The 26251-nt window shown below is 40.6% G+C and overlaps 1 protein-coding gene across 2 annotated transcripts in view; it reads left to right on the top strand.

The window, feature by feature from the left end:
* LOC121561837 (protein furry homolog) overlaps nucleotides 1-26251 on the top strand; it is a 162554-nt gene that overhangs the window by 39216 nt on the left and 97087 nt on the right. For both annotated transcript variants that reach the window (XM_045213239.1, XM_041874281.2), the window contains exons 14-27: nucleotides 373-459; nucleotides 5351-5522; nucleotides 5770-5902; nucleotides 6243-6350; nucleotides 7177-7321; nucleotides 7435-7545; nucleotides 12231-12413; nucleotides 13405-13491; nucleotides 14486-14745; nucleotides 20534-20726; nucleotides 22485-22609; nucleotides 23586-23643; nucleotides 24220-24311; nucleotides 24749-24921. In XM_045213239.1, coding sequence (XP_045069174.1) covers nucleotides 373-459; nucleotides 5351-5522; nucleotides 5770-5902; nucleotides 6243-6350; nucleotides 7177-7321; nucleotides 7435-7545; nucleotides 12231-12413; nucleotides 13405-13491; nucleotides 14486-14745; nucleotides 20534-20726; nucleotides 22485-22609; nucleotides 23586-23643; nucleotides 24220-24311; nucleotides 24749-24921 — 1927 coding nt within the window. The remainder of the gene's footprint in view (nucleotides 1-372; nucleotides 460-5350; nucleotides 5523-5769; nucleotides 5903-6242; nucleotides 6351-7176; nucleotides 7322-7434; nucleotides 7546-12230; nucleotides 12414-13404; nucleotides 13492-14485; nucleotides 14746-20533; nucleotides 20727-22484; nucleotides 22610-23585; nucleotides 23644-24219; nucleotides 24312-24748; nucleotides 24922-26251) is intronic.

The raw sequence follows: 26251 nt of genomic DNA, 5'->3' as shown, positions 1-26251 counted from the left end.
CATTGAGGAACTCTCTAAGGGCACCTGGCGGGCGATAGATGACAACAATGTTAAGCTTGAGTGGACAAGTGACAGTGACAGCATGGAATTCAAATGAGGAGATGGACAGGTGAGAGAGGGTGAAATAAGAAAATCTACACTTGGGAGAAATGAGTAGCCCTGTGCCATCACCTTGATGACCAGATGCTCTCGTACTATGAGAGAAATCGTAGTCAGATGAAGAGAGAACACTACATTAATGCCCATGATTTTGGAATGAGATGTTCGACGAGCAGGTGTCCACAGAGAGCCTTCCTCTCTGATGTGAATGTGATGATGTGAAAACAGCAATAATATTACAAATCTGTTCTAAACCCTCTTCTTCCACCACAGGAACGACTGGACTTTGCCATGAAAGAGATTATCTTTGACCTTCTGTGTGTTGGGAAATCAGCCAAAGCCTTTAGTCTTAACCCAGAGGTACAGTACAGAATTGTCTTTGAATCTTTCTTTAATATTCATTATATAAAATTCTATAACCTTAACACCAAATAACACCAAATTCAGTATGTAGGCCCATGGTTGAGTTATTGATAAGTCAGGAAATTAGATTTTACGTGTCACTCCACAATGACCAATCAACTTGAAACATTGTGGGGTCATCAAAGACATTACCATGATGAATATCTTAAAAAATAAGAAAACTATTAACAATTCACTTTTTTCACTATGTAACGCTAATGCTTAAAATAATCATAAAAAGTCACATTCACTCCAAATGTGGTCTTTGCACTCATCACAATAATCCCTAAAGAGTTTGAGAAAATAAGGTTGATGCATTCAAAGATGGCCACACTATACCAGTAAAGGCATATTAGCACATACTCTAATATTCCAAAATATGCAAAGAAATACTTCAAAAATCTTCTTCTCATGAGCCATAAGACCAAATGACACCAATTTGGAATGTAGGCCCATGGTACGTCTTAACTTAGTTTGAGAAAAGCTAAGGGATTGGTCAAAAAATGGCTGCGTTATTGACAAATCAAAAATCTGATTTTACGTGTCCATTTAAATCACTGTAAATCCACTCTACAGTGGCCAATCAACTTGAAGCTTGTCATTGCTATCATGGACGTCCCTAAGATGAACCACACTGAATTTGGTATTGATATCACAAAAAACAAGGAAACTATTAACAACTCATTCTTGGCATATAACGCTAATCCACAAAATCATCTGCAATCATCTTCTCCTCATGAACCATATCTCAGATTCACTCCAGATGTTGTATTTAGACTCATTACATCAGTCTAATGGTTTTGAGAAAAAATAGTTGCTGCATTCAAAATGGCCGCTCTGTACCAATAGATGCACGTTAGTAAATATGCTAATGCTAAAAATACTTCTCATGAACCATAAGTCAGATTGACTCCAGATTTAATATATAGACTCAATTAATTAGCATCTAATGATTTTGAGAATGATTAGTTGCTGCATTAAAAGTCGGCCACGCTACACCACTAGATGGCACCATATTACACCAGGGCTATAAGAACTGAACCAATGGACATGGGGCCATGGAAATTGGTATGTAAATCTTATGTACACTGAGTATACAAAACATTAAGAACACCTGCTCTTTCCATGACATAGACTGACTAAGTGAAAGCTATGATCCCTTATTGATGTAACTTGTTAAATCCACTTCAATCAGTTTAGATGAAGGGGAAGAGACAGCCTTGAGACAATTGAGACATGGATTGTGTATGTATGCAATTCAGAGGGTGAATTGACAATAACAAATATTTAAGTGCCTTTGAATGAGGTATGGTAGTAGGTGCCAGGCACACCGGTTTGTGTCAAGAACTGCAACGCTGCTGGGTTTTTCAAGCTCAACAGTTTCCTGTGTGTATCAAGAATGGTCCACCACCCAAAGGATATGTGAATATAAAGTCACTGCAACCTTAGATGGCTGCACCAGACCAGTTGGAGGCACTATAGATGTCATTGGCAACAGTGGCATAGGGTACTAGAGCAATAACTATTGATCAAGTGGACTTTGTCTCATGCAAATTAGTGTTAGATTTAAATTACGCAGACGAACAATGAGAAATATCATAAAAATACGGCTGAAAATATTTCACAAATCTTAAAATAAACCATTAGTCAAATTAAGCCCAGAATTGGTATATAACTCAATACATTAACACTATATAAGCCTGGCTCGTTGGACCCCCATTTGTGCCAATGACACGTCTTTTGGACGTCAACATTCTAACAGTCTAATAAATATATTTAATATATGCTATCAGAAAAATAATAATTTGGTTGTGTTTATGAAGGTCTTAGGGTACATATCAGAATTACCTGTATAAATGGCTTTAAAAAGGAAACCCTGATACATTTCAACTTTGTTTGACAAGTGGTTCTGAAAGGTCATGAAATTACCTTTCAAATTATATATAATATAACCAACTTTGAAAGCACCAGCTACAACTGTTATTTAAAAAAATCCCATATTGTGCCATTGAAATTAGAATGTTGGAAGCTTAGCCATAGCATTCCATGTAATGAGTCAGCACCAAATTGCACACACAGCTAGAACAGGGTTTTAAAAAGATTTGTAGATACAGGGCCATCACAGAATTCCCTCATTAACCCCACAGAAGCTTTTTTCCAATATGGCTGCCAAACAACTCAATGGGGTCTTATTGGACAATTTTGCATGACCATACCTTATTTTATTTCTTTAACCTTTATTTTTTCAGGGAGTCATACTGAGACCAAGGTATATTTTACAGATGAGCCATAAATAGCAGAAATTACACATCAAAATACAAGGGGTGCGAGACCAGAAAAATTAGGGGTTCGAGACCGAGACCAGATAAATGCAAGTCCAATTCAAGACCATGATTGTAATTGTGTCAAATCCCTACCATAATAAGAGTTCAAAATGTCCAGTATTTCTGTGTTCATATTTCAGAAGAACATATGGATTCTGTAGACTTTCAGAATGGTGAAAAAATGCATGCTGAGGGCAAATAGAGAGCCACTCTAGACATGATCACTAACCCAAACAGGTCTATAATAGATGGCCGTGACTGCGAATATGCGAGCAAAACATTTTAGCAGCCCCCCTCTTGACAGAAGAGAGAAGATTTAGCAATTTTGTAACTAATTTCATGCAATTATACACATTTTGCCATAGGGTAGAGAGAAATGTTTGTATGATATCTGAGTGAGAGTGACTAACAAAATCAATGGGGGCCCCACGATCGGGTAATTCGATCATGATTACTACAAGTTTAGATAGCTGGCCGCTAGACTAACTTACCAATCTAAAATGTTTTAGCCGACATGGGCTAATTGAGTGACTGTCAGTGACTGACATAACAAGAGGAAAACTGCCGATGCACAACCAAATTTCGAAATTGCACCTTGTGTATTCTACTATTCTAACTCTCAACAGTAAGTTGAGACCCTGACTGTGACTGCGTTCCCCCCAAAAAAAAGGCTACCTGCCGCCCTAGTATCTGACCAGTCTGCTATTGCCCCATAGTAAGAATACATCTTAATTTAGAGTATCTACGTGTAATGGTTTGCTGCTCTCATCATCAGGTGAAAATGTATTGGCGTTCTTATGGAATTTTACATTGTAATGTATACAGCAAGTTTCTAGTCCTCTGTTTTATGAAAACAGTTAAAAGGATAACATTGTATATCATTTTAATCAGCTCACATCCATGACTATTCACATGTACATATCCATTTTGACATGTTTGAAGATGAAATATTGCAATTATTGATCATAACATCTTCAGAAATCAGCGATTAAGACAGCTTCTTACCACAATTCTGTGAATAATTTAACATCTTTATATATCTGGCACACCTGGCTCACGTGGTTGTGTATTTTACATCACTCTGACATTTCTTGGGAATACTACAATTGTATTTCAAACAGGTATCGTCATGCAAAATTGTCCAATAAGACCCAACTGAGTTGTTTGGCATCCATAGTGGAAAAAGGTTTCTGTGGGGTTAAGGCGTGAATTCTGTGATGGCCCTGTATCTACAAATCTTTTTAAAACCCTGTTCTAGCTGTGAGTGTGCAATTTGGTGCCTCTGTCACTAAAGTTGCAATCCAAAAACATAGCTACCTCATTACATGGAATTTTTATGGCCAAAATTCCAACATTCTAATGTCAATGGCACAATATGGGCGATTTTTAAACAATAGTTGTAGCTGGTGCTTTCAAAGTTGGTTATATTATATATGATTTGAATGGTAATTTCATGACCTTTCAGAACCACTTGTCAAACAAAGTTTAAAATGTATCAGTGTTTCCTTTTTAAAGCCATTTATAAGGTCATTCTAATCTGTACCCTAGAGGTCAAAGTTCTGTTGACAAAAACATTCCTTCCGGAAATTTCTGATGGATAGCTGTGAATCTAAGCTCTCCAATGATATATGTTTAAGGGGTATAAGTGAGCAATAACTTGTTGTATACAGACGTTGTTTGTCATAGGGTGCTAATCTCTATGGGCAAAATGAATGGGATGGAGGGATGAAAGAGTAATAACACAGAGAAAGCTACCAATGCTGCACTGCTATCACTCATTTTCCATCTCTAGGGACATAGACCTTCAAGAAAATCACTATAAGACACCATTGGCCCAAGTGAGCCCGAGCTGCCCGACCAACCCCCCTGGCTCATGGACTAATATATTTAAAGACGAAATACCAGAAAAACCACATAAGTGTCAAATACATTTTATTTGTGGAATGCTTTTGTTACAACTATAAAACAAAAAGCATGTGCGTTGGAACACAGTAACAGCTTATTTCTATAACGACAAAAAATTAAGCTGTCATCAAGGCAAAGGGTGGCTACTTTGAAGAATCAAAAATGTATTTTGATTTGTTTAACACTTTTTTGGTTACTACAAGATTCCATATGTGTTCTGTGCTATTATTTTACAATGTAATTTTTTTTTACGAATAAAGAAAAGCCCTTGAATGAGTAGGTGTGTCCAAACTTTTGACTGGTGGTGTATGTAAATGTGATATTTCCATTTTTTTAATTTTTAATACATTTGCAAACATTTCTAAAAACCTATTTTTTATTCATCATTGTGGGGTAATGTGTGTAGATTGATGAGTAAAAAACTAAATGTAATCAATCTTAGAATAAGGCTGTAACGTAACAAAATTTGAAAAAAGTCAAGGGGTCTGAATACTTTCCGAATGCACTGTATATGTAATCAATCAATCAATCAATCAATCAATCAATCAATCAATTATCAATCAAATCAGTCATAATATCATGACAATTAACATAATATTCCAATGTGTGTCTTTGTCCAGAGAATGAATATAGGTTTGAGAGCGTTCCTGGTGATAGCTGACAAGCTCCAGCAGAAAGATGGGGAGCCACCCATGCCCAACACGGGAGCCACGCTGCCCTCGGGCAACACACTCAGGGTAAAGAAGACTTACCTGAGCAAAACACTGACCGATGACGAAGCCAAGGTCATAGGTGGGTCACCAGCTGGACTACCTACTGTTTCCGATATGTTGTGGATGGATGGATGGATGGATGGATGGATGGATGGATGGATGGATGGATGGATGGATGGATGGATAAATGGATGGCACAATTCAGTAGTAGAATTGTTGTGCTGGAATAAAAGGTTGTGTTGTTCACCATGCACCTTCCCATGTAAGTATGTCCCTACATGAATAGATCCTGAAACTAAATGATGTGTTCTTCCCCTGTGCTGTAGGTATGTCCCTGTACTACTCCCAGGTGAGGAAGGCCATGGACAATAGCCTGAGACACCTGGACAAGGAGGTGGGCCGATGCTTGATGATGACCAATGTCCAGATGCTCAACAAAGAGCCTGAGGACATGATCACGTATGTGTGCTACTATTTTCCTCTACGCAGTTAGGGTTGTAAATTTCCAGAAACTTTCCCAAAGTTCCCAGTTCTCCAGAGTCCTATGACTGGAAATCCTCCAAGTTTCAACTGGGATTGGCCAGGAAAAAGGTTTCCTGGTTAGGTTATGTGGTCAGGAAAAAGTAAAACTAAAGGCCCTATTCTTGATATACCCTGATTTGGCAGTTGTCAAAAATGTTTTTGTTTTTCTGTAAGTCATTATTGGGGGGCATTTTACATTGCATACCTAATGACAAACTGAATGCCCAGCAGTTCTGCTGTTGACCTGATCTTGATGTTGTCTCACCTTGTCTGTCAGAGGAGAGAGGAAGCCGAAGATCGACTTGTTCAGGACGTGTGTGGCTGCCATCCCTCGCGTCCTGCCAGACGGCATGTCCAAGCCCGAACTCATAGACCTGCTGTCTCGGTGAGTGTGTGTGTGTGTGTGTGTGTGTGTGTGTGTGTGTGTGTGTGTGTGTGTGTGTGTGTGTGTGTGTGTGTGTGTGTGTGTCGTGTGTGCATGTATGTGTGTGTTTATCTGCCTGTGTGTGTGTGTGTGTGCGTTTATGTGCAGGAAACCCCTTGTAATGAAACCCATCAGGTTTCCCGAAACCTCAATAACACGATCCTGCTGCTGGCTATTTGACCAGGGCATTCAAATAATTAGGTGTCCTTTCTCATGCTGAACCCACTTAAGACCAGAAACCATTCCTATCTTACCTGACTGGAAAAATTACAATAAACCTCATTCTAATCTGGCAGTGTGATTTCATTTAAAACTTTTCTTGAACAATGTGTGTTATAAAGAGGCAATTATTTAAAGTTAGAATCCTTAATTGAAACAGAAACAAAGTGTTCACCCCACCTGTGTTTTGGTAAAAAGCTGAGGGATGGGCCTGGAGAAATGTAACCACTTTCAAATTCATAGACAGAGCTATGTATGCAAGGACTGAACATCCATTGTAATCAAAATCATAGTTTTAACCATGTTTTGAGGCTACATTTATATTGTTTACAAACATCGAAATAAACAAGCTTGTATTTTGGTTTCTGATGGGGTACAACAGTTGAACTAAGCTCATGAGCAGTTATAAGTTATATTCTTCAAGAATCAATGGGTATATACCATTTATTTGTCCAAAAATTGATATAGCAATTAAGGATTTCAGCTTGAAGTAGAGTTTAGTAAATTGAGCAATACATAAATAGTTGCCTCTTTAAAATGCACATTGTGTGTATTCTTTTTCTCCCAGGTTGACGATTCACATGGACGACGAGCTACGCCTCATAGCCCAGAACTCCCTCCAGAGTTTACTGGTAGACTTCCCTGAGTGGCGTGATGACGTCCTGTTTGGCTTCACCAACTTCCTGTTGAGGGAGGTTCAGGACAGCCACCAGGTACAGATGGACGGATGGACGGATGGATGGAACTATGAATGGATAGATGGCTGGATGAATTGATTTATTGATTGATTGATGGATTGATTGATTGACTAATTGATTGATTGCAGGCCCTACTGGACACCTCCCTCAGGCTGCTGCTCCAGCTTTTGACCCAGTGGAGACTGGCTCTGTCAGCCCCAGAGAAGGGCTGCGACACGGCCAAGATACGCCCTGCAGAGGTACAGTAAATAGAGATAGGCTGTCTAACATTTCCTTATTACTCTTACAGTGGAGATATAGGCTGGGATGTGTAATGAGTAACTACATTAAGTGCCTGTATGTTTTACGTAGTGCTGAGCGATTAGGTTTTTAAACAACTAATTGACCGATGTCGGTTCAATTATTTGAATTCCATTTTGTTCCGTTATTTTCTGTGAGCTCGATGTGCAGTTTAGAGCAGAAACTGTGGTAATTAACTACAATGACCATAATCCATTGCACGCCCGCTTAAACTTGTCCGGTCTGTGCAGAGCAGACACAGATGCCGTGTTCAAAACAACTGGGAACTCTGAAAAATACGAGATCAAATCATGATGTCAGTTGTCTTCAGGTCGGAAAGTCAGAGATTTAGAAAGAGGCCCGAGTTCCTGAGTTGGAATTCCGAGTTGGATGACCGTTCAAATAGATTGTTCCCAGCCGGAGTCAATTTTTTTCAGAGTTCCCAGTTGTTTTGATCGCACTGATGTCAAAAGGCTGAGATTTCTCAGTTCCCAGTTCCCAGTTTTTTTTAACGCTGCAAGAGACTGAGAGAAGATCGAGAGGGATAAAAAGCGGTTGCTTTGCGAACCTGAAAATACATGATCTAAGTGATTGATAGTTGGTATTCAGCAGTCATAAAAGTGTGCCTTATTTACATTGAAGAACTACTTAAATTGTGATTTTGTCAGACAGCATAGGGAGCTGCTCTAGATGAGATGATGAATTGGAATGAAATAATAAAGTCATCAAATTAAACAAATAACACATTTTAATATTCAAATGTAGGAACTGGGTTCTACAGTTTGAACCCCTGCTGTCTCTTGCTCCACACCCACCCCGCCCGGCCATCTAGATTACATTTACATTTCCATTACATTTAAGTCATTTAGCAGACGCTCTTATCCAGAGCGACTTACAGTTAGTGAGTGCATACATTATTTTTAAAAAATGTCATACTGGCCCCCCGTGGGAATGTGTGAAAGTTAGTGTATAAGCTAATGATCCATCATGTATGACATTCCTGGGAGTGTGTAAACTTACATTTTGTATTACCATATCATTTTTGTATGTTCTCTATAGTTATGTACTTAAAAATGTATCAATTGAGCAATTCGGCACATTTGGGCAGACTTGTACGAAATAGTCCAGTATTGCAATGCTTCACTGGATCAATCTGAACCTTTGCACACACACTGCTGCCATCTAGTGGCCAAAATCAAAATTGTGCCTAAACTGCAATATTATATTGTGGCCGTTGTCTTGCATTTCAAAGATGATGGTACAAAACAAAAATAGAATACAAATGTTTTTTTGTTTGTATTATCTTTTACCAGATCTAATGTGTTATATTCTCCTACATTAATTTCACATTTCCACAAACTTCAAAGTGTTTCCTTTCAAATGGTATCAAGAATATGCATATCCTTTCTTCAGGTCCTGAGCTACAGGCAGTTAGATTTGGGTATGTCATTTTAGGCGAAAATTGGAGGGGAAAAAAGAGACCGATCCTTAAGAGGTTAAAGTAAAGTAATTTGAATAAATTATGGTTAATAAGTGATAAGCAGTAATGGGCAGTCACTACCATCATGGGACTTTTATTTATTGTTTTATTCTGTGTTGTTAGGGGCAGATCAACATTTAGTGGGGGGGAGAGTTTTTCTTTATTTTAACTATTTTCTACATTGTAGAATAATAGTGAAGATATCAAAACTATGAAATAACACATATGGAATCATGTAGAAACCAAAAAAGTGTTAAACAAATAAAAATATATTTTAAATTTGAGATTATTCAAAGTAGCCACCCTTTGCCTTGATGACAGCTTTGCACACTCTTGGCATTCTCTCAACCAGCTTCATGAGGTAGTCACCTGGAATGCATTTCAATTAACAGCTGTGCCTTCTTAAAAGTTAATTTGTGGAATTTCTTTCCTTCTTAACGCTTTTGAGCCGATCAGTTGTGTTGTGACAAGGTCTTCAAGTGCAGTCGCAAAAACCATCAAGCGCTATGATGAAACTGGCTCTCATGAGGACCGCCACAGGAAAGGAAGACCCAGAGTTACCTCTGCTGCAGAGAATAAGTTCATTAGAGTTGCCAGCCTCAAAAATTGTAGCCCAATAAATGCTTCACAGAGTTCAAATAACAGACACATCTCAACATCAACTGTTCAGAGGAGACTGTGTGAATCAGGCCTTCATGGTTGAATTGCTGCAAAGAAACCACTACTAAAGGACACCAATAAGAAGAAGAGACTTCCTTGGGCATTAGACCGGTGGAAATCTGTCCTTTGGTCTGATGAGCCCAAAATTGAGATTTTTGGTTCCAACCACCGTGTCTTTGTGAGACACAGAGTAGATGAACTGATGATCTCCGCATGTGTGGTTCCCACCATGAAGCATGGAGGAGGCGGTGTGATGGTGTGGGAGTGCTTTGCTGGTGACACTGTCTGTGATTTATTTAGAATTCAAGGCACACTTAACCAGCATGGCTACCACAGCATTCTGCAGCGGTACGCCATCCCAGCTGGTTTGCGCTTAGTGGGACTATCATTTGTTTTTCAACAGGACAATGACCCAACATACGTCCAGGCTGTGTAAGGGCTATTTGACCAAGAAGGAGAGTGATGGAGTACTGCATCAGATGACCTGGCCTCCACAATCACCCGACCTCAACCCAATTGAGATGGTTTGGGATGAGTTGGACCGCAGAGTGAAGGAAAAGCAGCCAACAAGTGCTCAGCATATGTGGGAATTCCTTCAAGACTGTTGGAAAAGCATTCCAGGTGAAGCTGGTTGAGTGAATGCCTAGAGTGTGCAAAACTGTCATCAAAGCAAAGGGTGGTTATTTGAAGAATCTAAAATCTAAAATCTATTCTGATTTGTTTAACTCTTTTTTTAGTTACTACATGATTCCAAATGTGTTATTTCATAGTTTTGAGGTCTTCACTATTATTCTACAATGTAGAAAATAGTAAAAATAAAGAAAAACCCTTGAATGAGTAGGTGTGTCCAAACTTTTGACTGGTAATGTGTATATATATATATATATTTATTAAAATATTAATATCATAAACACCTTTGCATGCAATGCCCTTATACTGTACATTTAGTGCAAAAATCTCTGACAGCTGAACCGTAAGGTGGACAATTATTGTTTTAGGAAAGTAGCCTAAACCCCCCAAATATACACTATAATGTTTTGCATATGCTACACATCGAAACACAAGGAATAGTGTTTTTGTAATTTGTTATAGGCAGTTTATAAGGACACTTAGATGTGGCTCATTTGGCCAACAGTCCTCGTTTATTGATGGTGCTGGCTGCGCCAGGTTGGATCTGAATGCATATGGATGTCCGTTAAATTTCTCAAATGTCGGGTAAATTAAAATCTTCCCTGTTCAAAAGGAAACTCTGAAATGGCATATTGTTTTTATGAAGATTCAACAATATTCACATGAAAATCTGTCGCCATTGGATGGAAACCTAGCTATAGACACCCTAAAGACTCTGGCAAGTGTGCTAGTCCAGTGTCACTTTGATTATGCCTGCCCATCATGGTTCACCAGCAGCCCCAAACATCTAAAGAATAAGCTACCAGCCAAACAAGCTTGTAAGAATTGTACTTGTATTTATGTTAAAAATAGGGACCACAATGGAAATAAGTCCCCGACTTTATTGTGCAATCCCGGTCACTTTAAAAAATATTTGTGTATATATGTATTTTTTTAAACGGACAAATAAAATCAATCAGTCAATCCAAACTGTGCAGCGGCCAATTGATGAATGGAAAGAGACATCTGTTACAAAACACCAAAAAGTTTAATGACATTCGGAGATCGTCACGCCTTCGATACTGGGTAAGGCTACATAGTCTATTTATTGTGGTGTTGAAAATGCAAACCATGATGTTGAAGTGCCCGAAGTCGGTTTGCTTTGTTTTTTGTTTGTGTGGTGCATTGGCACAGAAACCTGTTGGTGGAAAATTCGTGGCATATATTTCATTTAATTATAAATATGGCATCAGAATCTGATATCCCCCTAGCTGATCATTGTCTGCAGCCGGCTCTGATCGTAGTGTAATGAATCAGGTAGAGAGACTGAGCTTGTCTGTGGTGATCAGCGAACCTGCAACTTTCTGACCCGTAGCCCTGGTGGCATCGACTGTACCACAAAGCCAGCTGAAGTGGCAAAGTCGATATCCACGTTTATAAACACAGCGTCGCTACAGTTATTGTTATTTGTGGTCGTAAACATTATTTTGAGTTAATTCTATTTCAATTTATTTTACAGTACAAGGGGAGAGTCATATGAAAATATTTTTCATGTTGGGGAGCATTTTTGTTCATGACACTTTGAGTTGGACCCCACCCCCACCCCTTACAGCATTCAACCCACATAATGCATAGTGCATTTAATGTCCCAAAAATAATAATCGAAACAGAAATTGAAAAACGTGATCATGTTTTTATTAATGAACTGAAACCAAACCGACCTAAAAAAGCACTAATCGCTCAGCTATAGTTTAAGGTAAGGGCATGGTTTCTGTTTCTTCAGAAAGGAATAAAAAGGTGTGTCAATGCCCATTCTAGTTTTGGTGCTGTTGTGAGTGCGCCATGCTCTTCTATTGAGTTGTTGTTGTTTGAACCTGTGTCCTCTGTGTGTTGTAGCTGTTGCAGTCGGGCTCCAGCCAACGCGTGCTGGTGGAACACGGACCCCACTCCACAGTGCTGCACGCCGTCGAGGGGCTGGCCTTGCTGCTGCTCTGCTCCTGTCAGCTCGCCACGCGCAAACTGGCCATGGCTATCCTCCGGGAGATACGCTGCCTGTTCCTCGCCATCGGACAGGCTCAGGTAAGGCGGAGGGTGAGAGGAGGGAGGGTCAGGGGGTTGGAACTTGGGTTAAAATCCATTTCAATTCATTGTTCAAACGTAGTTAACGTGGGATGAGACTGTTCATACTAAGCAGTGGTATACTGCTGGTCAGTGGCGATTTTAGAACGTAAATCTTGTGGGGCAAAAAAACTAAAATGTGGGATGCATGCCAGCAAAGCCACTACACTACACAACACAACACTAAACAATACATTAATTGCACTATAACAGTGACAAATGGTGCCCACAAACTGTTAGGGCCTACATAAAGCTGTCCCAACAGCAGAGTCCCAACAGCAGTCCCAACACGTTACCACTGCTACACCTGGCTATCAGCGGAGCCTTGTCTAACAGTTCATTCAGCCTTATTTACTGCCTTTAAGAAAAACATAGCTGATATGTCGGAGCTTGTTTTTCCCAAGTTCCCAGTTGTCTTGAACTCACTGAAGTCAGATTTCGCAGTTCCGAGTTAACAGTTGTTTTGAGCGCGGCAAAAATCATGCTTCATTGACAGCATGGCCAATGTTGAATGTTTATCATTTTAAGCTTGGAAAAGAGACCCTTAACACCAGACTTGGGACCACACAGCCACTCCACTGAATAGCAGGCTAGTGATTGCTTTGCAATGCTTGCAGTTAGCCACTGATTCCTTCCAAAGCACTCATTGTTGAATTTGCAATTTCCAACTTGTTGTGTAATGTTTATGTCCAATGGCCGATGAGCACCGATACGTTTTATCTATAATTTCTCTTAATTATTTATCTTCATATGACACGGATTAAAAAGGATTTGCCAGTAGATTGTCGAATTGTTCTAATGTAACAACTAAAAACCTACTGTTTTCTCAAAGCCCCAGTGTAGCTCCCCAGTAAAGCTGATGAACTGGAAAGTTAACCAGTAAATCGTGTGCTGGTTACTGAGTTTTTGACCAAAGTTGGTTGAACATGGTGGATTCTGTGATACCTTACAGGATGATGACAAACCCATGATCGAGGTCATGGACCAGCTGAGCCTGGCGGTTCTGGACAGTTTTGTCCATGTGGCAGTGTCGGACACGGTGAGCGTTTCTCTCTGTTGCACTCTGTGTGTGTGTGTGTGTGTGTGTGTGTGTGTGTGTTTTAGAGGGAGAACAGGAGGCGGAGGGTGTTGGTGGGGGGTGGAGGGAGAGAGGGGAGACTGAAGACCTCAGTGTGTACTCAGACAGTATAGCTTCTGTATAAGTCTGGCTGCATTCTGCTCGCCCAAGTAATCCACTTCTTTTAGGTTCAATTTCTCGCATTTCATAACTTTGTAATCACCGTGCCATGACTCAATCGCCAGACAGTGATTCAGGATGGGTGTTACAGCCCAAAACAGTGCATTCGGAAAGTATTCAGACCCCTTGACCTTTTCCACATTTTGTTACGTTAAAGCCTTATTCGAAAATTGATTAAATTGTTTATTTTCCTCATCAATCTACACACAATACTCCATAATGACAAAGGAAAAACTGTTTTTTAGAAATGTGTGCAAATGTATAAAAAATCTAAAACTGAAATATAACATTTACATAACAATTCAGACCCTTTACTCAGTACTTTGTTGAAGCACCTTTGGCAGTAATTACAGCCTTGAGTCTTCTTAGGTATGACGCTACAAGCTTGGCACACCTGTATTTGGTGAGGGGAAAAAACAATTTAATCAATTTTAGGATAAGGCTGTAATGTAACAAAATGTGGAAAAAGTCAAGGGGTCCGAATACTTTCCGAATGCACTGTACTGTCATCAAGTGATCTGGTTAGCTTCCATTGATCACGTTAGTTATCTGTATGAAGAATCTGCTTCACTGATCATATAATTGTGGATGGCAGTTCTAGCCTGGTTCTAGAACTTCAATTGTAATTCCAATTGAACAACCTAAAGAAATTGCATATCATTTTTATGATTTCTCAATAAACAGTCCATAGCCTTTAATTGTAATTGAAGATAATTTCCTGAATTGACTGAAACCTCTAACCCTTGACCTCTAACCCCTGACCCTCCTATCTCCCAATCCCCAACCACCTTTTTAGGCCACTCTTCCGTTGGGCCACCAAGTGGACCTGCAATGGCTGGTGGAGTGGAAGTCCATGCTGGTCAACAGCCACTATGACATCCGGAGCCCGTCCCACGTGTGGATCTTTGCCCAGTCGGTCAAGGACCCCTGGGTGCTTTGTCTCTACAGTCTGCTGCGCCAGGACCACCTGCCCAAACACTGCCCCACCGCCCTTAGCTACACCTGGTCCTACGCTTTCACGCGCATGCAGCTGCTCATGCCCCTGGTGGACCCCACGTGAGTACTGCTGAATTCTGTTCCTGATTGAATAGAATAGATCTTTATTGTCACCAACCCGAGCCAACCTGACACAACCCCATGTTGTATTTGATTTATTGTACAGATTGAGTACAGCACAGAGGATGACACGTCAGAGTATTGTACAACATTTTATTTTACAATGTGGATCTTAATGTAAGAAGATATATGCATAGATAATCCATAAAAATGAAATGGACAGCACTCTAAGGGACGGTTTCCCAGACACAGAGTAGGACTAGTCCTGGGCCCTTATCCAGAAAGCATCTCAGAAAAGGTCCTAGGAATCCTGTTAAAACCTGTTTTTAGATACAAAAAAGTCCCAGCTCATAGTAGGTTTTAGGAGGATGTGAAGACACTGCCAAGACAAACTCTGAGCCAGGAGTAAAATAAACTGATAAAAGTTTCTCTCAGCTGGTAATCACAACAGTTTGAGGTACTGCAAAGGTAAGATAGTGATGACTCATTGACATTGTTGCAAATAACCAATCGCGATGAGGCATCGGCAGCTGTGAACTCTCTAGCACGCTTCAGACAACCACAGTGAATGTGACTGTCCATCAAATGTTGCAATTGTAAAACTTTTCATTGAACTTTGCCCACTCTTAATTCTTGCCTAATATGTTGGAAGTGTAACCCTTTTTTTTGGTAAAAATTCTGATATTTTGAAAAATGTGATTGGCATATTCCACTGAATCATACAGTATGATGGTTGTTAAACACATAATTTTGATAATATGACCGTTATATCAACACATTTGCGCTGGGCGGAAAGGGTCAATATCAGGGGATATCTTTATATAGATATTTCCAGATATCTGACATTTTATTAGATATAAGGAGTAGACATGCTCAAGATACGTATGTCCTTAATTTCATATATGGAGCTAGGATATTCTCCGTAATGGGACAGTTTCTTCATGCATCCATTCCGGACCTCAGAAATCTCCCTGCTACTGTATGAGTCCAGGGAGATATCTGCGGTGAGGTACATTCAAGACGCGCACCTGATGCGGGTGCACCCGCTTACATATTTGTAAAATATGTAAGGGTATGTGTCAGCATGCTGACATACCTAAGCCTTTATACTTAGGCATACATATTTTCTGAAGTGTATCATATCCTTAGTCGTTACCTGATCATTTATGTAGCCGTATTCCTTATATGATATGTAATATTCATCCTCATTTGTCTGATGGAAAATGGGCTAAATCAGACTCATCAAAATAATTTTACCTGTTCAGGCGCCGAAAATCATTGTGCTTCTTCACATGAAGGTGATATATCTGAACATACATATGCACCATATTCAGTAGTAGGCTATACAAGGCACGGAAAGGCAAACATCGTCATATTTCTGTTTAAAAATTGCAGCATAGCAAATCCAGAGCTCCAATCACGATATGTTTTCTGTAAAGATGCAAACGCAGGCCAATATTTGCTAAAAATGTATATTTTTAACAGAAAATAAAAGTTGCACACCCTCAATAGCCCTGACTGCCTGTGACAAAGCTGACTCAGTAGCTCTCATCACAAACGTGCATTATTTAATTCCCCTTATAAATTGTTGTTTCCCCATATGTGACGGACCGGCTCAACTCGGTCTTATGTAGCAACATTTGATTATTTGTTTTATTTTTAACATTGGATAAAAGTAGAGACAGAGCTAGTAAATGGAATATCATACACTACAGTTGAGGAACAATGGGAAAATAATTCTGCTTTGAAAGTTTATAAACTTGTAACCTCACTTTTGAGAAAATGGCCCTTGAATGTTTTTGTAAAGCTACTGGAGAGCTCTTCTTTGTCTACACCCATTCAGCATCGTTCACACCCACTTAAGCCGTAGACCCGCCCATCTCTTTAAGGATTCACATGTGAGGCCATGTGCTAAACAACCAAAGATTTCAAGACTAAAGGCTGGTTTATACTACGTCTATCAATAGTTGTCGCAGTGACACCATGAACATTCTATTGTCGTCCGACTTCAAACTTGTCGTTGTCGTTATGAAGAAGTATAAACACAACAACTACAGGCTGCATGACATCAGCAGCCTGGTGGTCCAAAATAGCATAACCGACCCGTTTAAAAATTAATTTAATATATATGAAATCTAGCAAACCAGGCAACTAAAAGCAACTGTCTAAACAGTGTTTTGGTTTGTTTCTAGCTTGTTCGCTAGCTAATGTTAAGTTAGCTGGCTAGCCAGTTCAAATAATGACCATATCATATAGCTGACAACGTCTTTACTTTAGCTCATTTTTCTACATTATCACAGGAAAATAAACTCACAACAAGATCATTATTTACAAGTTAATGGCGAGCCAATTACAGAAAATAGCTTACGGTTGTGAGTGTGATGAAGTAAAATATAAATATGGGCGGCAGGTAGCTTAGTGGTTAAGAGCGTTGTGCCAGTAACCGAAAGGTCGCTGGTTCTAATTCCCGAGCCGACTAGGTGAAAAATCTGTCGATGTGCCCTTGAGCAAGGCACTTAACCCTAATTGCTCCTGTAAGTCACTCTGGATAAGAGTGTCTGCTAAATGACTAAAATGTAAAAGCAGGGCATTCTACCACAGAATTTTTTAACTTGGACACAGTCTGATTGGCCAAACGTTATATCCTAATTTGACTTTGGTGTAGGTCATGTTCTTCACATTACCATCTCTTGTAAACACATACTATATCAAATCAAAGTGTATTCATCACATGCACAGGATACAGAAGGTGTAGTGAAATGGTTACTTGCATAGCGGAGTCTTTTGTTTAGACATGTAGCCAGCTCGCTAGCTAGCTAAACAATTAACCATAACCACAACTCACAACGTTACTACCCTGCATGAATCTGCAGGTAGCTAACCAACCAGGTTCAATGTTAGCTAGCTAGCTAACATTAGGCTATAACTAGCAATGCAAATGGCTCTGAGATACAAATAACATTACTACACAGATCATATATGTAACGTTAGCTAGTGAGCCAGCCAGCTAACGTTAGCTAGCTAGCTAACAGTACGCTTTAACTTGAAATGAATGTGTGCAAGGCTGGCATCAAGGCTAAGGGTGGCTATTTGAAGAATCTCAAATATAACATATATTTTGATTTGTTTAACACTTCATTGGTTACTACATGATTCCATATATGTTATTTCATAGTTCTGATGTCTTCACTATTATTCTACAATGTAAAATAAAAGAAAAACCCTTGAATGAGTAGGTATGTCCAAACTTTTGACTGGGACTGTTTCTAGTAATTCATTTATCGTAAATGTACAGTGGCTTGCAAAAGTATTCACCCCCCATTTTTCCTAATTTGTTGCCTTACAACCTGGAATTAAAATGTATTTTTTGGGGGGTTTGTATAATTTGATTTACACAACATGCCTACCACTTTGAAGATGCAAAATATACATGCTTCACTGTGGGGATGGTGTTCTCGGGGTGATGAGAGGTGTTGGGTTTGCGCCAGACATAGCATTTTCCTTGATGGCCAAAAAGCTCAATGTTAGTCTCATTGACCAGAGTACCTTCTTCCATATGTTTGGGGAGTCTCCCACATGGCTTTTGGCGAACATCAAACATGTTTGCGTATTTATTTCTTTAAGCAATGGCTTTTTTCTGGCAACTCTTCTGTAAAGCCCAGCTCTGTGGAGTGTACGGCTTAAAGTGGTCCTATGGACAGATACTCATTTTACATTTTAGTCATTTAGCAGACGCTCTTATCCAGAGCGACTTACAGTTAGTGAGTGCATACATTTTCATACTGGTCCCCCGTGGGAATCGAACCCACAACCCTGGCGTTGCAAGCGCCATGCTCTACCAACTGAGCTACACGCAGTGGAGCTTTGCAGCTCCTTCAGGGTTATCTTTGGTCTCTTTGTTACCTCTCTGATGAATGCCCTCCTTGCCTGGTCTGTGAGTTTTGGTGGGCTCAATTGACAGGTTTGTTGTGGTGCCATATTCTTTCCATTTTAATGGTGCTCCGTGGGTGTTCAAAGTTTCAGATATTTTTTTATAACCCAACTCTAATCTGTACTTCTCCACAGCTGTCCCTAACCTGTTTGGAGAGATCCTTGTTCTTCATGGTGCCGCTTGCTTGGTGGTGCCCCTTGCTTAGTGGTGTTGCAGACTCTGGGGCCTTTCAGAACAGGTGTATATATACTGAGATCATGTGACACTTAGATTGCCCACAGGTGGACTTTATTGAACTAATAATGTGACTTCTGAAGGTAATTAGTTGCACCAGATCTTATTTGGGGGCTTCATAGCAAAGGGGGTGAATACATATGCACGCACCACTTTTCCGTAATTTATTTCTTATAATTTTTTGAAACAAGTAATTTTTTTCATTTCACTTCACCAATTTGGACCATTATGTATATGTCCATTACATGAAATCCAAATCAAATCAATTTAAATTACAGGTTGTAATGCAACAAAATAGGAATAATGCCAAGGGGGATGAATACTTTTGCATAGTAATTCCCTTTTTTTCTATTGATGTCTACCCAATGTGGACCTGAAAGAAACAATGGAATATTTTTAATGTTTTGACAATTGGATGTTCACTATTTTAGGCTTTGGAATGTCCAATAAAAAGCTCTATAATAATTATAATGTCATTATTTCATAATGTATTTTTTGTTTAAAATAATTACAGAAGTCAAAAAAAATAGGTGATTGTTTTTTTCTAATCGAACCGAAACCGAATTAACCTCAAAAAGCACTAATCGCTCAGCACTAGGTACCTCAAAGGAAATATAGTGTTCTCGCTGGTTGACATTGTTGCAAATGATGGGAAATAACCAATCGTGATGAGGCATCGCCAACGGTGAACTCTATAGCACGCTTCAGACAACCACTTACATCAAATGTTGCAATGGTAAAACGTTTGATATATTGGCATGCATATATTATTATTTTTTGTTACCAATTCTGATGGTTATTAAAAGCTGAATTTAAAACCCCCTCATCACTCCCTTTTAACAACTCTAAATCGCTTTTGGCACAAAAGGCCTAGGCATCAAGTCACTTGCCGATTATAATAATATAATAATAATATAATAATATAATATAATAATAATAAGCATTATGTTGCATACAACTTTGCATACAACGTTTGAAAGGTCTATCATTTTCATCGAACACAATCAAAGTTAACATAAACCCTGGATGCCTTCAATTGCACAACTTATAACAATGTAGGCATATTTTTAAACAACGTGATGTTGCACTCCAAAGGGACAGCTTTAAATAACATGATGTACTGAGTAATCAAAATCAAAATGAGTTTATTTATTAGCCTTGTAGTATATATACGTATTTAGGCAAGAGATACTGTTGCATGTAGGTCTAGATCATTTATGGATTGATCATATAGAAATATCAAAACATTACTTTAACAACTCCAAATCAATTGCATGTGTCGCAGGAACCACTGACTCGCTGCATTATTTTATCAAGACACCTGCTGGTAACTCTTAAAACTGTTTAGGACAGCTCATGAGGTCCCATAAATATCTGTCGACTAGGTGGGACTCTTATGACTGAAGAGGCTTCATGCATAGGTTTTACCCATAGGAGTTGGAGTAAAATGTCTCTATTCTCAGCACTTACAGTACGACAAATGTTCTACTCTGAGACGCTTTGTGGACACGGGCCCAGGACTAGGCTTAATCTGTGTAAGGAAAACTGCCCCTAAAGGTTCAATTTGACTTACCATGCACTCTCAATGCACTGTGTGTGTGTGTTTACCCTGGGTTTCTCCAGTAACCCGGTATACGCTAAGAAGGCCATTAGCACGTCGGGTGGTGGGGACAACTACGTGACCCTGTGGAGGAACTACCTGATCCTGTGTTTTGGAGTGGCCAAGCCCAGCATCATGAGCCCCGGCCACCTGAGAGCCTCTACCCATGAGATCACAGCCACCACACCTGACGGCAGCATCAGCTACGACAACAAGGTAGATACACTACATGACCAAAAGTATGTGGACACCTGCTCGTCGAACATCTCATTCCAAAATCATGGGCATTAATATGGAGTTGGTCCCCCTTTTGCTGCTATAACAGCCTCCACTGAGGTCAGGGATCTGTGCAGGCCAGTCAAGTTCTTCCACACCGATTTTGACAAACCATTTCTGTATGGACCTCGCTTTGTGCACAGGGGCATTGACTTGCTGAAACAGGAAAGAGCCTTCCCCAAACTGTTGCCACAAAGTTGGAAGCACAGAATCGTCTAGAATGTCATTGTATGCTCTAGCGTTAAGATTTCCCTTCACTGGAACTAAGGGGCCTAGCCCAAACCATTAATAACAGCCCCTGACCATTATTCCTCCTCCACCAAACTTTACAGTTGGCACAATGCATTGGGGCATGTAGCGTTCTTCTGGCATCCGCCAAAACCTAATTAGTCCGTCGGACTGCCAGATTGTGAAGCGTGATTCATCCCTCCATAGAATGCGTTTCCACTGCTCCAGAGTCCAATCGCGGCGAGCTTTACACCACTCCAGCCGACGCTTGGCATTGCGCATGGTGATCTTAGTCTTGTGTGCGGCTGCTCCGCCATGGAAATTTCACGAAGCTCCCGACGAACAGTTCTTGTTCGTCGGTATTGAGTGTTGCAACCGAGGACAGACAATTTTTACGTGCTATGCGCTTCAGCACTCGGCGGTCCCGTTCTGTGAGCTTATGTGGCCTACCACTTCGCGGCTGAGCCGTTGTTGCTCCGAGATGTTTCCACTTCACAATAACTGCCAATGTTTGTCTATGGAGATTGCATGGCTGTGTGCTCGATTTTATTCACCTGTCAGAAACGGGTGTGACTGAAATAGCCGAATCCACTAATTTGAAGGGGTGTCCACATACTTTTGTATATATAGTGTATCTCCACCTCTCACAGCTGGATTGTCCCAACTAGGGACCTCGGGGCTAACTAACCCCATACGTACTGACTTACTCCCCATACGGACTAACTTACTCCCCATACGGACTAATTAACTCCCCATAGGGACGAGCTAACTCCCCATAGGGACGAGCTAACTCCCCTTAGGGACGAGCTAACTCCCCATAGGGACGAGCTAACTCCCCATAGGGACTAACTAACTCTCAATAGGGACAAACTAATTCCCCATAGGGACTAAAGTGACATGGTTGTCCTTTCTAATGTGGTTTGTCTATGTAACTAAGTTGTGTTGTCATTTGGGAAGACGTCTGACTAAGTAGTGTGTGTGTGTGTGTGTGTGTGTGTGTGTGTGTGTGTGTGTGTGTGTGTGTGTGTGTGTGTGTGTGTGTGTGTGTGTGCGCGTGTACCAGCTGATTGGAACTGAATTGTGCGTGATGCACAATGTTTTGTGTGTACCAGAGGTGCATTCAACAAGGGAAGTAGTTTGCAAATGTTAGTTAAGGTTAGCTAACATATTCCATTTGTTTTGTGTTAGCCGTAAACATTTGTTAGCGAAAAGTCTGAGAAGGTAGTGTGCAGCGAACGTAAGTATCTGTTTCGGGTCTAAACTGCCTCTACAAATAATAATGTGGCCATGTAGGCTTACATGTATATTTAATGTAGTAGGAATAGCAATTTTATGTTCGGCCGCAAACGGAAGCCTTGTTGAACGCTCCTCAGGTGATTCGCACTGGGTTGTATAATGTTTTGTGTGTGTGTACCAGGTGAACGTGACTGAGTTGTGTGTGATGTACAATGTTTTGTGTGTGTGTACCAGGTGATTGGGACCCCCTCAGTGGCGTGGCTCCTGAAGCAGCTGGTCCCTCTGATGAGAGCAGAGAGCATTGAGCTGACAGAGTCCTTGGTGCTAGGCTTCGGACGCACCAACTCCCTGGTCTTCAGGTACAACACGCTCGCACACACAACATACACACTAGAGTTGCCCCTGATCAGTGTAGGAGTTAGCTAAGCAAAGGCTATTTGTTTTGAGAGTTTCCTTAGTACGTGATTATGGCGATTAGATAAGAAGAAAAATGCTGAGCATGCGTTTCAGACATTCCAGTTATATTTTACATGTAGCAGCAGACCTGGGAGATTTATCACAGCGTCTTACCAACGCTCCGGGAAGATGTTTCCCCTAGGTACAGATCAAGGATCAACTTCCCCTCCCCCAATCCGAACCTTAACCATAAGTGGGGTAATTGCAAAACTGACCCAAGATAAGCAGCTAGGGGAAACTTCACCCTACACCCTTTACTCAAAGTCAAACAGATACTCAAGCTATTAATTGCTTAAAGGCACAATTTGTGATACCCATTGACTCCTCATGTACTAACTGTCATTCCCTGCATTCATAACAGGGAACATGACACAATACAGTCAGCTGTGTCAAGTTTAAAAGCATTTGTGATGGTTTAAAAGAGAGATTACACACAGTGGTACATTCTGGTCTTTTTCAGATTGGACATATCCCCTTCTCTTTGTTCTGGGTAGACTTAATTTTAGCCTAAATATCATTTTCTTGGAAATCAATTTAATCAGTGCAAAGCTCTGCAAGGACCAATCTACTGTACTTTTTTGTGAATGTTTGTGAAATTGTATGTTCATGTTTTTCATCACATTTCAGAACATATGTCCTCTTTGTTATAGTAGCTCATTTATGTGATCACATAAATCCTATTAAATTACTAACTAGCTAACAAACATACTGTGATATATGATATTATACCACACATATGATATTGTACCACATTTGATCCTTTTCTATAATGAAAGGTTTCATGAGCAAGATGGATGTTTTTTATGCATGTGGCTAGAATCCAAATGGGCATTCTGGAGTTCTATATGTAATTATGTGTGTGTGATTGTGTGTGTCCAGGGAACTGGTAGAGGAGCTGCATCCTTTAATGAAGGAAGCTTTGGAGAGAAGACCAGAGGTGAGCTGTGGGCATAATCATCATAACGCACCACTTTGTTCTTATATACTACTACTTTGCTAAATATTGTAAGTCATTGAATAGAGAGGGGAGATCATTGCCTGACAACTCACCCTGAACTTAATTCCGCTGCTCTATCGATCTCTACATACTGTATATTCAGTCTGAATCTGCCATCCTAGAAGTCGTTTGTGTGACTTCAAAATGAGGGGCGTTGTACAAAACAAATTCATCAGCGATTGGATTGTCTCAAAAAGATCGAACCAATCAGAGTATTTAAGTTGATAACGCCATCATGTACGCTGGCTCTGGCCCAACCCATCAGTTTCTGGGACCCATTAGTTTCTGGGACCAATCAGAATTGTCAGAATGTGTTCGCATTCTAAAAACCGTAGGGGAGGAAGGCAAATCCAGACTCATTGTGGGGAAGAAACGTCAGTTTGGCCGAAGAGATGTGGATGGGTAGCCAGGCTAGGGAGATCACACATTGTAGATGAAACAGCTATTAGAAGAAGTGCCTATCTGATGGATCTCTCTTCTCTCTATCGCTCTTCCCCCCCTCTCTTTCTATCTCAGAACAAGAAGCGTCGTGAGCGGAGAGACCTCCTGAGGCTGCATCTGCTGAGGATATTTGAGCTGCTGGCTGACTCTGGTGTCATCAGTGATAGGTTAGAGTCACATTCACTGACCAATCACTACACAGGAGGCTGCTGAGGGGAAGACGGCTCATAATAATGGCCGGAACGGAGCAAATGGAATGGTATCAAACACATGCAAACCATGCGTTTTAAGGTACAGTTTTTGATACCATTCCACCCATTCCGCTCCAGCCATTACCATAAACCTGTCCTCCCCAAGTAAGGTGCCACCAACCTCCTGTGAATCAATGACATGCTCACTGACACGCTCTCTGACACACTCTGACACCCAACACAATGGGCAGCACAAGCCCCACAGAATACCTCTGTCCTCCCTTGATGTGAAAGCAACAGTTTGGTTTCGAAAATGTAAATAAACTAAATGAACTGTTGTCTTGACGGACGTTCTCTTCTACTTCTGTCTGTCCGTCTGTCCATCTGTCTTTGTGTCTGTCTGGTGTCCACAGCACCAACGGGGCTCTCGAACGGGACACGTTGGCCCTGGGAGCTCTGTTCCTAGAGTACGTGGACCTGACGCGGATGCTTCTGGAGGCGGAGAACGACAAAGAGCTGGAGATCCTCAAGGACATCCGAGCTCACTTCAGTGCCATGGTGGCCAACCTCATCCAGTGTGTTCCTGGTAAATGACCAAATTACTTTTTGGCCGACATTTTAGGCTGCGTCCCAAACGGCACCCTTTCCTTATATAGTGCACTACATTTGAACAGAGCCCTATTGTGTGGCAAGGGTTGGTTAAGGCCCAGGGAAAGCAGGGACACAGGACACTTGACATTGATCTTGATTTGGCCATATCCCAATGCAAGCCAGTCCTAAAATAGTGTAGCTTAAATGGGGAAGGGCAGATGATGACTCATTGGCACCCAGGCTTCAGACTTCCTGACTGCCTGATGAATGAGAGATGACAGAGGGAGGTGGAACATTACTGTAGTCCATTGGTGAATCCAAAACTAGCCCCTCGCCCCTACCAACTCGTTCGGAGGACCCTTCATTGTCACGTGTTGCAAACGAAACTCTGAGGGTGACTTCCATAGAGTGGCAAGGGTATCAATGAACCCATCAACCTCAGGACACACTTGTGACTTGGATGATGCAATTCATATTCCACATCTTTTAAAATAATAAAACAAGCATGAAATTCAAATGAACAAATTCCCTGTGGTTTTAGAAGATATAAACCTCATTAACAGTTAAACATTTCATTTGGTGGTATTTAATTTATTTTATGTGTCAAGCCTCGCAATCAGACACGAACGCACGTCTCCTAAAAAAGGCATGCCTCTCAATTCCTTTGTATGAAATGGCGCCAACTCCAAACATATCAAAGTGCGTGATGAGATAGCACTTCGCTCTGGAGCCTGCAGCCTTGCTGGCTTGGTCGAAGTGACTATCTGAGGGTTTAATTAGCCCCTAAGCCCTTGATAATTTTCACTACCTCAGCTTTGGGACACTTGTACATATGGCAGAGGTGCACGTGAATGCGCAAATGGAGGGCAGAGGGTGTCGTGGAAAATTATCCCTATACTTATTAAAAATCTAAATTCTTCCAGAGTTTTTGTTGAATCAAGATAGACTTTACTACAACGCAACAAAGCCGAGCTGGTCTGCAGAGCAACTGAATTCCCAACACTCGGTCCTCAGTTTATATACAGTTCTACTCCTGCACATTTTACATACTCTTTAGCTTAATCCCTCCCTGTTTAGTTCTTCCACCATTGTCTCCAAATCTTCATCTTTTGACCGCTCCGCCCACTCTCTTAATTTATGATAGTGGCGAAATCTGACTTCTCCTCCTCCTATCTATTCAGACTTGGAAACAATAGTGCCAGGACCAAGCTTTCTCTTGCAAAAAATAACAGAGCCATCTCCTGGCTCTGCTCTGTTTATTTTAAAACATATCAATCGATACTTAAACATGGTTTAAACATGGCAGGTCCATTTTCTGAGCATAA

The sequence above is a fragment of the Coregonus clupeaformis genome, chromosome 5 (assembly GCF_020615455.1).
Source record: "Coregonus clupeaformis isolate EN_2021a chromosome 5, ASM2061545v1, whole genome shotgun sequence".
NCBI classification, from domain to species: domain Eukaryota; kingdom Metazoa; phylum Chordata; class Actinopteri; order Salmoniformes; family Salmonidae; genus Coregonus; species Coregonus clupeaformis.
This window is presented reverse-complemented; position numbering and strand designations above follow the sequence as displayed.